This window comes from Jatropha curcas, chromosome 2, assembly GCF_041381405.1.
Source record: "Jatropha curcas cultivar XTBG-Jc1 chromosome 2, XTBG_Jcur_1.0, whole genome shotgun sequence".
Lineage (NCBI taxonomy): Eukaryota > Viridiplantae > Streptophyta > Magnoliopsida > Malpighiales > Euphorbiaceae > Jatropha > Jatropha curcas.
Genome location: NC_143152.1, coordinates 8573995 through 8587647, shown reverse-complemented (window position 1 = coordinate 8587647; position 13653 = coordinate 8573995). Strand labels below are relative to the sequence as shown.

General features: G+C 31.8%; 1 protein-coding gene across 2 annotated transcripts; it reads left to right on the top strand.

Annotated features, from left to right (window-relative positions):
* Positions 1-3443: 3443 nt before the first annotated feature.
* On the top strand, positions 3444-9822 carry TAF12 (TBP-associated factor 12). Of its 2 annotated transcripts, none has more exons than XM_020677525.3 (8): positions 3444-4225; positions 4423-4563; positions 5361-5864; positions 8063-8137; positions 8362-8440; positions 8533-8597; positions 8763-8798; positions 9095-9822. In XM_020677525.3, the coding sequence occupies exons 1-8, from the start codon at positions 3680-3682 to the stop codon at positions 9236-9238; spliced, it is 1590 nt and encodes a 529-aa protein (XP_020533184.1). In that variant the 5' UTR covers positions 3444-3679; the 3' UTR covers positions 9239-9822. The 2 variants fall into 2 exon arrangements, with proteins under 2 accessions (XP_020533184.1, XP_012066476.1); XM_012211086.4 differs by having other exon boundaries at positions 3447-4225; positions 4405-4563.
* Positions 9823-13653: the final 3831 nt, after the last annotated feature.

Genomic DNA, 13653 nt, shown 5'->3' with positions numbered 1-13653 from the left:
ATTTAAACTTTTCATATAGAACCAAAATTGTGCTCACCCCTTGTTGAAGTGATTGTGTAGGATATTCTTTTCTGTGCCTCAAAATATACCAAGTTATAAATTATTTTCAACTGAATGGCTCAAGATCGGTTGGTTAGGCAGATTAGATGGATTAATTGGTCTATTCCCCTTCCTCCTTATTTCAAACTTAATACAGATGGATCCTTAGTGGACAACATAGCTTGTGGCAGGGGTCTTATAAGGGATGCAACAAGAAACTGGTGTTAAGGTTTTGTTACGAAGATTGGTACTTGCTTTCTACCTAGTGCGAGTTGTGGCTAGTATTGGAGGACCTAAAACTTGCGACACAACTTCATATTAGCCATTTGATGGTTGAATGTGATAACCTTGTAACTGTATCATTCATCAATGGCATTTTGTCTTCGCAATATCATTAATTGGTATTACCTATAAGAAGTGTTTTGCATTAGAATTGTGTTTCTTCTGTTTAACATGTGTATCGAGAGGCAAATTTTAGTGTTGATTTCCTCTCTAAGCTAGTTAGAAAAGACCCTTTGGGCATTCATGTTTTATTAGACCTCCCTCTGGGGACGGCTTGTTGGCTCACCCATGATGTAGCCTATAGATTATGCTTGCAAGTTTTTTTGGCTCTTGCTCTCCATTTTACCCAAAAAAAAAAAAAAATCTTGATATAAAGAAAATTAAAATATCAACCTCTAATCTTCAAAGAAAACTCTATTTAATCAAGGTTTTAATTCTAATGGATATTAGCATAAAGGCATATTAAGAAAAGTTAAAGCAAAAATTATAATTTAACTATATTAATTAAATTTTTTTAATTGCAAGTTAAATCAGGATAAAAACTATGAGAAAGAGGGAATATAATATAATGCTTAATATTATGAAAGATGATGAGTACCTTGCATTTAAGTTTATTGAAGAATATAAACATAAAAATAATTGACTAAAATGAAGTGCCACAATTAAAACATAATACAATTAAATAATTAAATTTACTTGAAAAACTTATAATTTAGACTTCATCAAAAATTATCAAGGAAGTAGAATATAAATAACTATGGGTTAATTTCACTGGAAGGGCTAGAAATATATACATAATCACTTAATTCGGTATCAACTTTAATTTGTATCTTAAAAATAGTTAAATCTACAAAAATACCCTTAACTTTTCGACTTATTGTAAGATCACTCTAATTTGACCTTTATACTTTGGACATCCTCATTTTGAAATTTAGATATATTAGCATCCTATTAGAGATTAGAACTAGAAATTGAACTAAAATAATGTAAATATGGGACCACAATATGACTTTGGTTAACTTAATCCAATGACTCAAAACTCCCTATTTGAACAACCTAATTATTCGTAAATTTTAATTATTGATAAATTTTAATTTGTTGACAAAATAAAAATATAAACAAAAAATGCTTCCCATCCGTATCTTTTTCCAACCACTCCGTCTGCTACGACTGTAATGCATTTTACAATACAACATGCATCAATAATAATTAAAAAAAAATACAAGTGCTAAAACGCAAAATTAAAAAGCAAAAACAAAGGAGAGGATAGAAAACAGATGGTATTAGATCTTCGATTGTTCCACCTTCAATCTTCTTGAGGAAGTATTAGAAGTGGTACCATCCGATTCATTTGAAAAGCTTGGTGTAACCCATAAAATTACATTCATCGTCCTTTTCACGCGAGTCTCCTACCTTGAATATGAGACGTCTGCTCTACGTGCTGAGTTCGCTGAGATAATCTCATCATCAAGCTTCAATCTCAAATTTTGAATCTCTTGACGCTTCTCTCTCCAATTAATAAGCTTTTCTAGGTTGACAGAGGTCTGACCTATTTTTTCTTTTATTTTGGACTCAACCCTTACCTATTTTATTCTTGTTTGAGCTTTAATTTAATGGAGAACTTGTTCTAAGAGAAGCTTCACTTTGAGGGAGATGAAGTTGGGGTAGAGAACGTGCTACGATAAATTAGGTTAGCTCAAAACGGGGAGTTTTGAGTTTGGGTTAAGTTAACCAATTCATATTGTGAGTCCCACATTTATATTATTTTATTTCAATTTCTAATTCTAATCTCAAAATAGAGTGCTAATATATCTAAGTTTTAAAATTGCAGGTGTCCAAAATACAAAGGTCAAATTAAAATAATTTCGTAACGAATTGAAAAGTTGAGAGTATTTTTTATAGGTTTAGCACTTAAAAAATATCTAAACTCTCACATTTGTAACAATAAAGGACTTTTCACATAATTCTCAATTTCTGATCGACGGATTGCCACGTATTTAACACGTTGCTCTTTTTAAATGAAAAAAATACTACTTTTTTCCCTCTCTTTCCATGTTAGCCCTTAGGGTCCCTTTCTCTCTCTTATACACTAACTTTCCCTTTCTTTTTTCTTTTTTTTTTTTTTTTAATGTATCTTTCTCATCTTTCATTGTTACTTTCCAAAATTCTAGCAACTCTGGCTTTGCCGATCAAGGATTTGTCGTGACCTCCCACTTGATTTCTTCGCCTTCACTTCTAGACACAGGTAGCTAAAGCCTGCACTCAGATTTTTTTGGAAATGGGGCAAGTACACAAAATCAACATCTTTCCTGGAAGCTAAGCTGACATTTGAGTTTTATATTTCGAGTTTTTAATTTCTTTGGATTTTCACTTGAAATTTCTTTTGAAGTTAAGACAACATCTTTCCTTCTAATTTTTTATAAATTTTTTGTTTTATTTTTATTTATTTTTTTGGGTTCTTTGTTGAAGAAATCCTTGATTTAGAGCTATCTTGATTTGGTTTTGGAGTCAAGCCTTTTTCTTTGTTGTTATTGCAGCTAAGGTTTGAAATTGGATCCTCCTCAGTTCCTTGTATACAGGCTAAACGTCTAAACTCAACTATTTTCTTGAATCTTGGGATTGTATTTTTGGATTCTCTTTTAGATTTGTTGTAAAGTCAAAAGCTTTAATGCATCTTTCATTGTGGAAGCCTATATCTCATTTTTGTATGCTAATCAAAAATTGCAAGAAAATAAGCTTAGAGATGTAGATACTGAGATTGATTTTAATACGGATTATCCCAAAAGAAAAGTGAGAGAGAGAGGGGGGACCTTAAGGACTGACATGGAAAGAGAGAGAAAAATTGTATTTTTTTCATTTAAAAGAAAAGCCACGTGTTAAATAGGTGGCAATCTAAGGATCGAAAATGATGAATTGCATAAAAAAAAAACATTTTATTGTTATAAATATAAGAGTTTAGGTATTTTTAAAATATAAATTGATTGGATATATATTTGAAGCCTTTTTTTTGAAATTAAACCAAATAAATATTGGTTGGAAAACAAAATGAAAATAAAATTATTAAACGCAAAACCCGAATTTAGATTTTTGCCTCAGATCAATTAGATTTTTCAATTTTATCCAATTATGCTTGCCCAAAGTCATCATCCCAGTGCAGTGCATAACTTGTCCGGGCTCACAGTCACACTGCTTGTAGGCGAAAAACCCGCCGAGAAGGTTAAATTCCAAATCCAGATACAGTACCCTATTAATGCCTCAATTCAAAAATCCAGATTAAGCTAATTCTGATAAAAAATTAAGCTACACGACATTCTTATTAGTTTTTAGCCTTATTTCCCTCCACTATAGCAAAATCTTCATGGACCAACCAACCCCTACTCCTTCCACCACCACCACCGCCACCACAGCCACAGCTTCACAGCCTACCGACCCACCACCACCACAGCAACTGCCATCATCGGCACTTCCACAACCACAACAACCAGCATCACAACAACCACCTTCGTCCACCACAACTCCAGCCCCAACCACAACTCCCATTACAAACCCTAACCCTAATCCTTCATTAAGACCTTCAACGTCTAATTCTCTTAACCAGCCAACTACAAGGCCCCAAACCCTACATAGTCATAGACAATGGCATCATCCTCATCCACATTCACATTTCTCGCATTTCTCTTCGATTGCTGCTTCTCCGTCTCCTTCTCTTCCGTCTTCGTCCGTGTCCTCTTTATCATCCTCTGCTTCTCAACAACAAAGAGGCGGTGTTGCTATTGGTGTTCCCGCGTCTCACCCTACCCCTTCTCCCGCTCCTTTCTCGTCTTCTTTTGGTCAGCAGTTTGGTGCATTGACTCGCGGCACTGTCAATGTGCCTGAATCTGTTGCTAATGCTAGCAATTCACAGGTGAGATAGTAATAAGTTATTGATTTAGGCTGTGTTTGGCAAGCTTGTAAGCAAATGCATTTTTAGTGTAAACGATTACACTTGAAAATGCATTTATTAGATTACATTTCATCATGGTTAATTTATCAACGTGTGATTTTGGTTGGTTAGTTTATTATTGTGTTCTTTGAGTTATTTAGGTGAGGCATGGGATGCAGGGAATGGGAATGACAGGATCAATGAGTTCGGGTTCTCAGATTCGGCCAGTTGGTATTCCTGCACATCATCAACAGAGACCTGTTCAATCATCTATTAGACCGCCAACTTCTTCCCCAAATAACCAGTCCCCTTCTGCTCAAGTTAGTACCCATGTCAGAGGATTTTGTTTGACCTCTTTTTTTCACTTAATATTTGTTGAATGGTGGTTCTATTTAGTATCTAATTTTTTTATATAAAATTTAGTTGCCTTTTATTTTAAGACGTTGATTTTTTTTTTTTTTTTTTTTTTTTTGCCCTTAAATTTAGTGAGTCTATGCATGTTGGTCAGATTTTATAATTAGTTGAGTTGCTAAAAGAAATAATCAAATAATTTGCTATTTGAATTTGGCTTAGGCCTGGCAATTTACTTACTTAGGTTTTTCTTTATTAACCAAATACAATGAGCCTCATTTATGCCTTACTAAGAAATGATATTACAATATTTTCAGCGTTTGCATTTGGTTAGCAGATGTGAAGTTTGTGTCTGAATTTCACAGGTCATACCAAAAAGCTTGATCAGCTCCCCACCGTACAAATTAGGTGTAGCTTCACTGCCGTTTGGATTCTTATCTTCATATCTTTTAATAACTTATAGATGCTTTGTTGTCAATAATTGTTGTTGGTTTGAAATTGGAATGAAATTATCAATGATGTGACATTTTGTGCTAAAGTTGCTATCTTTAGTTCACTGCTTCTCTTTTCATTGATTTAAAGTCTTAGGTATGTGAAAGGTGTCATGGAAAGCTTTGGGATGGATGAAAACATCCCTGTTGTACTTCACTTAAATCATGATGGCAACAGTAGTATCTATTGACTGATTTTATGTTTCTTGCTTTTACGAAAAAAGGATGAGAGTTAGGTTTTTCAACTTTTTTCTAATGGTTACTAATTTGTCTAGAATTTGCAAGGGCATGGTTTTATGAGGCCTTCAGTAGTTACTTCTGGTTCCCCAGCATCAACTGCATCTCAAAATATGCAGTCCTCTAATCAGCCATGGTTATCTGGATCTCAAGGCAAGCCTCCATTGCCTTCACCTTCATATAGACCACAAATAAGCTCCCCATCTGTGCCGCAACAAAGGTCACATATTCCTCAGCAACACCATTCCCTGCCTGCCACTTCACAGCAGCAGCACATGTCACCTGCACAGCCACAGCAGCCTTTGCCATCCCATCAACCATCAGAACATTTTGGGCAACATCTTCCACCATCAAGGGGTCCACGGTCCATAACACAACAGCTCACTCTTCAAGGTTCAGCAAACCTGAAGCCATCTTCCTTAGCAGTAGTACAGCCTAACAATGTACAGCCAGTGGCCCAGAGTCGTACAACTAATATGGAAAGTGAGGAATCTGGTAATCGGATACTTAGCAAAAGAAGTATCCATGAGCTAGTTAGCCAGGTGAACAAGCTTGGTTATATCAAATTATAAAGAATCCATGCTGCTTTTTCCAAATTGTTGTGATTATGTTTTAAGGATTATGATGCTCTAATATGATCCACAAAAAAGATTTCTTTACAGTGTTAGAGCCTCGCATTAACTAGAGTTTTCTTATCAATTTTTAGCATCCCCATTAGATTGCTTGTAGTTTTAGTTGTTAAACTTTGCCTCAGTTGCACTGTTATAGTAGTTTTGCATAAAAATTTGGATCTTTTGTGATAGGAGTATCTCCAGTTGTTAGGGTGTAAGTGGACCAAGCTGTTTGAGCCTCTGTTAGGCTCAGAAAAAGCTCGTTTGATAAGCCTGTCAAGCCAAGTTCGATCTTTGGAATCTGGCTTGCAAGCTAGTTCTTTTAAGTGAACCTACATCAAAACTCTGTTGTCTTGAAGTAGGGTTCTCAATTTCATTCTCAACCATAAACACCCTGGCATCATTTCCACACTTGCCTCTTTGCCATTTGCCATATTCCAAAGCTCAATCTCTCCGTGGCACGGTTTATGCGAAACGTGAGCTCAGTCTCTCAGTTCAATCCCTAATCGGTCCATTAGTCATTGCAATGAACAATTAAAACCCCATGAATTTCTGGTACTTTTTTTTGTAAATTTTGACTTTATGGATTTTGAGGTTTTCACGTTTCGTTTCTGTGGAAATTTTGGCCTTTGTTTAGGTTTTTGTTTTGCTGAATTCGTTAGGTGCGATTTGGGATTTGCGTTGGCTTTATTTCATGGATCTATTTTTAATTTTCTTCAACATATCAAATATTTCTCTCCTTCCAAATAGCTGCTCCCAAAAGCTGTTGTGGATATCATTTCTGTTGTTAAACCTTGAATGCTTCTGTTATTTCGTGTGTTCTCAATAAATCAGAAAGGCCATGGAAATACTGACAGACTGCTGAATATTGATGAATTACTTAAGCACTTTCAGTCTCTCTCTCACTCTTATATCCAGAAGCACTAACAGCTTTGCAGACTCTCTTTCCAGATCTGCTGTCATGAAACTTCTGATTTTGTGGCCAGGCTCTTTGCCTTGCTGGACTAGGATTAACTAAGCGGTTTATTTTTATTGCTTTCCCATAGCTTTGTGTTTGTGGTTATTTTGTATTCCAGTTGCTTGTACTTGGTGTGCTCAGTTTTTCTTCTTTAATAAAATTCATTATTTCAAAAAAAAAAAAAAAAAAAAAAAAAAAAAAAAAAAAAACACCACCACCTCCCAGATGGTTGTGTGGTTAATTAATTGGTAGTACCTGTTGAGGTGATTTCTTTATGTTGCTTTTTTTTTTAAAAAAAAAAAAAAGCAATTGTGGACCAAAGCCTTCTTTATTCCTTTTTGTTTTTTCTATTTGCCAAATTATTTGCATTACAAACCTTGTTGAGCTCGCTCGCGCTTGGCTCTTTTTTAACAATGGAGCCCGAGCTTGACTTTTCAAGCTTGAATCATGCTCAAGTAGATCTCGAACTCTAATCTGTGTCTCACAAGACCTCAAACTCGACTTGATTCATTTATACCTCTACCAGCCAGTGATGAATTTCATGTGCAAGATTTGAAGAAAAAGGTAGATTAGGTAAAGAATTTGAGTTAGAACTGATTACAATAAGAATAATAGAGAAATCCATGGTGGTTCAGAGTATTGTGAACTGTATTTAATGTGTTGTAGTATCAGAGGGAAAGAATGCAACCAAGAGAATAGAAAGGCACGGAGCAAAACTAGGCATACAGGCCTTTGAAATCAAATACTCATAAATCCATTAATCAGAACTTTAGGAAATTTCTAGGTATAAATAAATGTCTATAGAGACCTAAAGACTCTGTCGTGTTCTATTAGGATTAGACTGTAAGTAGTACTAAATAGGAAGTTACATAAGGTATAAGGATATAATATCAGGGGACATAATACAAGAATTCTAAATATGAGACTGGAGTGATCTAGTAAAACATTTTGTGTCTTAGGTTTTGTACCGAAGGATAAAGTTCCATTGGTCTTGTTTAAAAGCTTGATGTTACACTGAGGCATTGGTTAATTTGTGCCATGCAAAACCTCAAAATGAACTTGCTTTCTACTTAGAATGTGACTATTAATGTTTTTTCTCATGTAGAATTTATATGTCATTTTGTGAAATTTTGTTCTGTTGTTAATATGATCCTTCTTGCTTCTTTGATAGATTGATCCATCTGAGAAGTTGGATCCTGAAGTTGAGGACATTCTTGCTGATATAGCTGATGAATTTGTTGAGTCGGTGAGTCATGAGTGATTGCATTTAAACTTTTGGTAGAATTATGAAATACATTGCATTACTAAGGAAGGAATTAAAAAAATCCAAAATAAGTTTTTAGCAATTACAGGTTGATTTTTTGAATTTCACCATTCGTAGAACTCCTTATCCTTGCCACTCTAATCTTGTTCAAACTGTTTTTCATTCTTTAGATCACACCTAAACTACCACTTAAATTTTCTTTCCAGATCACAACATTTGGTTGCTCCTTAGCCAAGCATCGAAAATCTGATACATTGGAAGCAAAGGACATACTTCTACATCTTGGTTAGTTATACAGGAAGAGTCTTCTATTATTTATATATTAATTTCATTTACTTTTAGTGCTAACCATTTGACATTCTTACATTTTGCTACAGAAAGAAATTGGAATATAACACTTCCAGGATTTAGTGGTGATGAGATTAAAACTTACCGAAAGCCGGTAAGAACTTACTTGGGTCTGTGTTGTCATTGGAAGTGGAAATGTGGCATGAGAATGTATCTTTGGGTTCCACTGATGAATTGAAGAGAATTGAAAATGTTTTTGATGAACAAGCAATTCTCAATTTTTGCATTTTGTTGATTACTATTTTTGGTGGTTTTACAGCTTACAAGTGATATCCACAAGGAACGACTTGGAGTTGTAAGTTTTTTCTTACCATTCTTTTGCTAATGTAGATAAAGGTGTAGTTTTGTTAATATTTATGCATCCACACATTACAGTGTTTGTATGAATCAATATACATCAATACATTCATACGTGTGTGTATGAATATCTGCATATTTATGCTATGCATAGACTGACAAGTCTATCTTCGACTGCATGGTGGATGGAGAAGAGTTTATTGTTTAGTATATGTAGAAAAGATGAAATTTCTGAATCTTACATTCTTTCACAGTCATTATTTTACTTAATCTTTTTCGATGTTATTTTGGCAGATAAAGAAATCGATCTTGGCATCTGAGATAGGAAATGTTAAAAACTCTGGTGGACAAACTACTGGAAATGCAAAGAGTAACCTGACAAAGACACCTGCAAATGCAGTGCCCACCCCTAACCTAAAAACCCGTGAAGTGACATGAAAGGTTCGCTGTTGGTGCTGCCTACAAGGTACTTTTTGCCGAGAGAGGTCAGGTAAATCTTTTGGTTATGTGATAACACCTACACAACGCTGTGTATTTGACCATGATTTGGATAGTTTCACATTTTTTATAATGTGTTCCAAGTGATGGTGTCTTCAATTTTTGCAAATGTTGCTGTCTCTAGCATGTAGGTCTAGTTATCTGAAGTTTGGCAGGTAGAATTTTGGCCTGAGAGAATCCAGGATAAGATATCACCATGCATTTTTGTCTGCTTTGTTTGAAACAAGGGATGTGTATCCTTTCTTTATCCCATCAAAACTGCCACAAGGATGAGAACGTGAAAATGTAAAATTGTCCAAATCAATTACTGAATTACTTCTTAGCTACCAACTTTTTGAGTGGGAGCAGGAAGTTTGCATGGCGGATCTCTCATCAGTTGCCCTTTTTTCTTCTACTTTTGAGCTGTGTGCTATATATTAGGCACGCTTGCTTATAAGGTTTTGGTTTTGCAGTAGCTAGCAAGGAATTTGTACATTGTTTTGGATTATTTAAAAGAAAATGAAAGAGAGAAGTTATTGCAGTTACACCCTTAAACTTGAAAATTATTTTATTAGTAATATTTATTAGTTGAATTTGAAGTCAAGAAGGATCAAATAAACACGGTAAAGAGTTTGTCTTTATGGTTGTAACTCTGTACGCTTGCTTAGCATTTTGATAGAACTTAAGTTGCTAGTTTGCTACACCCCTTTCAGCCTAGGATGTAGCCCCAAGGGTCCATCTTATCGATTAAGGTGTGATATATATAGAGAAGAGAGAGGCTGAACACTTAAAATTCACCCTTGAATTTTATTAATTTTGTTATTTTAATCTTGTGGCATCTTCAACTATTAAACAAATTTATTGTGCATTTTAACTTATAAAATTATACTTATTAAGCACCTCAATTTGCAAAAATTATATCAATTAAATATTAATTAGATGGTTGAAATATATGAAAATTATTATTTCAAAAGTTGTGCTGACCACATATTAAATCAATATATTTCGTATAAAAGCTGACAAACCTAAATATTATTGTGATTAATGTGAAAAATTTAGTTTTACCAAAATTATAATTTTAGTGGTACAATTTGTTTCCCTCATAGCTGAATTTATGTAATTAAGTAATAAAATTCAATGGAGAATTTATGTATTTGTTATATATATACACACAAACATATAAAAAAGTCTAAAATTTTACGGTATGATACTAGAAAAAGAAATTACATATTCTCTAAATGGGAAATTTGTTCAAACTTTTTGGTTGTAATTAAATATTAATTTTCCTTATGACTAAATGCTATCCAATATAGAGAATGAACGAATTAATTATTCCATTAAACTTTTGGCCATGATGGTGAAGCCTCCTTTCTTGATTAGAAAATCTTCAAGTTGTGCTTGAATTCATCTATCTTAGTGTATGAACTTAACTTTGATTAATTTGGATTAAAATGAAATTCATATGAAGTTTTAAACATTATAGATCTTAAATCATTTCGATTATGTTGTACATTTAAAAATTTAAATACGTGAATTCAAACAACATTGAAGAGTGAAATTAATAGAACTTGTTATTTAAGGATGAAATATTGAAACTTGCTCTACTGGATCACGTTCTCTTTAATTTAAAGAAAAAAATAATAATAATAATAATAATTGATAAGACTGGATGATGGTGTTAAATCTCTTTATTTGGATCTGCTCATATTTTATTGTCCAATAATGGCAGTATTCGTTGCTAAGAAACAAAAAACTTAAAATATAATAGTAAAATTGTCATGTGTATGCACATGGTTTTTTGATTGGATAAGCGGGACAATGTGGATCTTACGTGGTCTCTTCAATGAATCTGCTTTAACTACTCCTCTACTTCAAAATTGCTACTTTCGGCATTTTAGATTAGAGTTGAATTCTTTTTTTTTTTTTTTTTTTTTTTCTTTTTGGCTTAATTATAAAAAAAAAATCTTCAACTTTAATTTTAATATTTGTATTGACTTTATTTTGGAATAAATCTAAAAAACTGTGTTAATTAACAAATATTTCACTTTGTTATCACGCATTGAATAAGATTTTTAAGGGCCAATTTGTCTTTATTTAAATAGAATAATACTTCATATGTTTTCTTCTGTTCTATTAAAAGTAGATTCTTTATACCAATGCTAAAAGATTTCCAATCAAAGACTCGCTAAAGCCTAGTTTGAAAATTAAAATATTAATCAGTAAAATAGAAAATACTTACTACCCCTATTTTTAAATTTCATTATATAATTTTTCAATTTTATTCTCATCACACTACTGAATTTTTCTGTTAAAATTAATCAGTAATAGAGTAATAGGGAGAACATTTATGGATTAGGATGAGGAGAGGAAATAGTAGGATTACCAAACAATAATCCTGCTGAATTTATGGATCGACAAAAATATCATTAAAAATTTTAATTTTATTGGTCATAATTATTTTCTATTTAAATTTAACTTCTATTACATAAAATAAGAAATTATATGAAATTATATGATATATATACTAAATATAATAAGAATAAAATCTCAAACATTATTATTTTATTGATTGAAAAAATAAATGTAATTTGATCTTTTTTTAGAATAAAATGTAATTTAATTTCGATTGATTATTTTATACTATATAAGATACTCCCTCCATTCCGTATATATAGTTTAGTTTGACGTTCACATTGATTAAGAAAAATTCATTAATATGGTTGAATTATATCTTTTGTTTAGTTTTTTTTTCAAAACATCTCTTTATAATATTAAATGATGGGTATGAATCGGGAATGTAGTACATTAAATAGGGATATGTTAAGAAATTGGATCATAAATGATGTTTTTAAAAAAAAAAAATAGGACCTCACTTTTGAAACAGATGAAAAAGGAAAGTGAGCCTATATATATAAGACGGAGAGAGTACATATTAAATATGTAAGGACATAATATACCTAATTATTATTTTTAATAAATTCTTAATTTGATTGACTACAATTAATTCCTGCAAATCTTTGAAAGAGAAAGAGAGATAAAGCCGTTTTTACCTCCCTCTCTAAAAAATTTAAAAACCCCTCTTTTTTTTTTTTTTTTTTTCCGCAGGCGCCACTACTGAGTTATGTGGTCATCCTTTGTCTTTCTTTTGTTTCTTTTGATACAAATCTAAATTATCGTGCTCTGTCAACTTGATCAAATACTTCATAAGATTTTAACTTCTTATTATTTGTACAAGTGGTTTATTATTAGATTTACTATGTAAAAATATATAAACTTGTTGATTTGCACTTCATTTTATATACAATTTATTATTTATTTATTAAAGAATATATTATAAAATTTATTATTTAATATAAAATAGAAAATAAAACTCATTACAAATATATAGAAAATATAAAATTTTGATATAACATGTTATATTAAATCAATATAACACGTTGGAAGAAATTTTTTTCTCAAAAAATATAACCATAAAATTAATTATATACTTGGAGATTTTAGTAAAGAGTAAAAAAAAATGCCAAAATTATAAATAATGCTCTAAAATATTGATTAATATATTAAATATCATATAGCTATCTATCTATAATAAATAATATTTATAATATGAATTCAAAATGAAATAAGTCATGGATATATTCGGCAATGTTTTAGTTGTTTTAATAACTGTTAGCTGCTGTTAGCTATAAGCTTTTGGGTCAGTTCGGTAAAATTAGTTATTTTGGTATTTATTAGCTGTTTTAGTATTGTCTAACTGTTAGTTATTCGAATAGTTTTTCATAAAATGTTAAAAGCTAAATATTACATTAGTCAACTTTTATAAAACACTGCTTTTAACCTCTAAAAATTAGTTGAAACGTTATGTAACCGAATACTATAAAGAATAGCATATAGTATTTTGACCAGTTAAAAAGCTAAAAGCTACTTAAAAAGTCGTTGTCGAACACACTTTTATCTGGTAGCTGTTTATATAGTAATTTAAATTAGAAGTGTTTAGTAAAATTAACTGTTTAAGTTAAAATGACAAAAACGACACTAATTGTTTAATTTGCCAAATTCCAAGAAAAAAAACAATGGTATGGTTTAAAAAAAATTTAATTAAAAGCTAAACATTAGAGTATTTAACGTTTCATAAAAAATACTATCAACCTCTAAAAGCTAATATAAATACTATGTTTATGTTAGCTGTGTTTGGTAACAGCTTTTGAAGTAGCTTTTAGTGTTTTAAAAAATCAAAATACTAAGTGCTACTTTTTACAGTGTTCGATAACATAACGTTTGAATTAACTTTTAAAAGTTAAGGTAGCGTTTTGTGAAAAGTTAACTCATGTAATGTTTAATTTTTAACGTTTCATGAAAAGCTACTCAAACAGCTA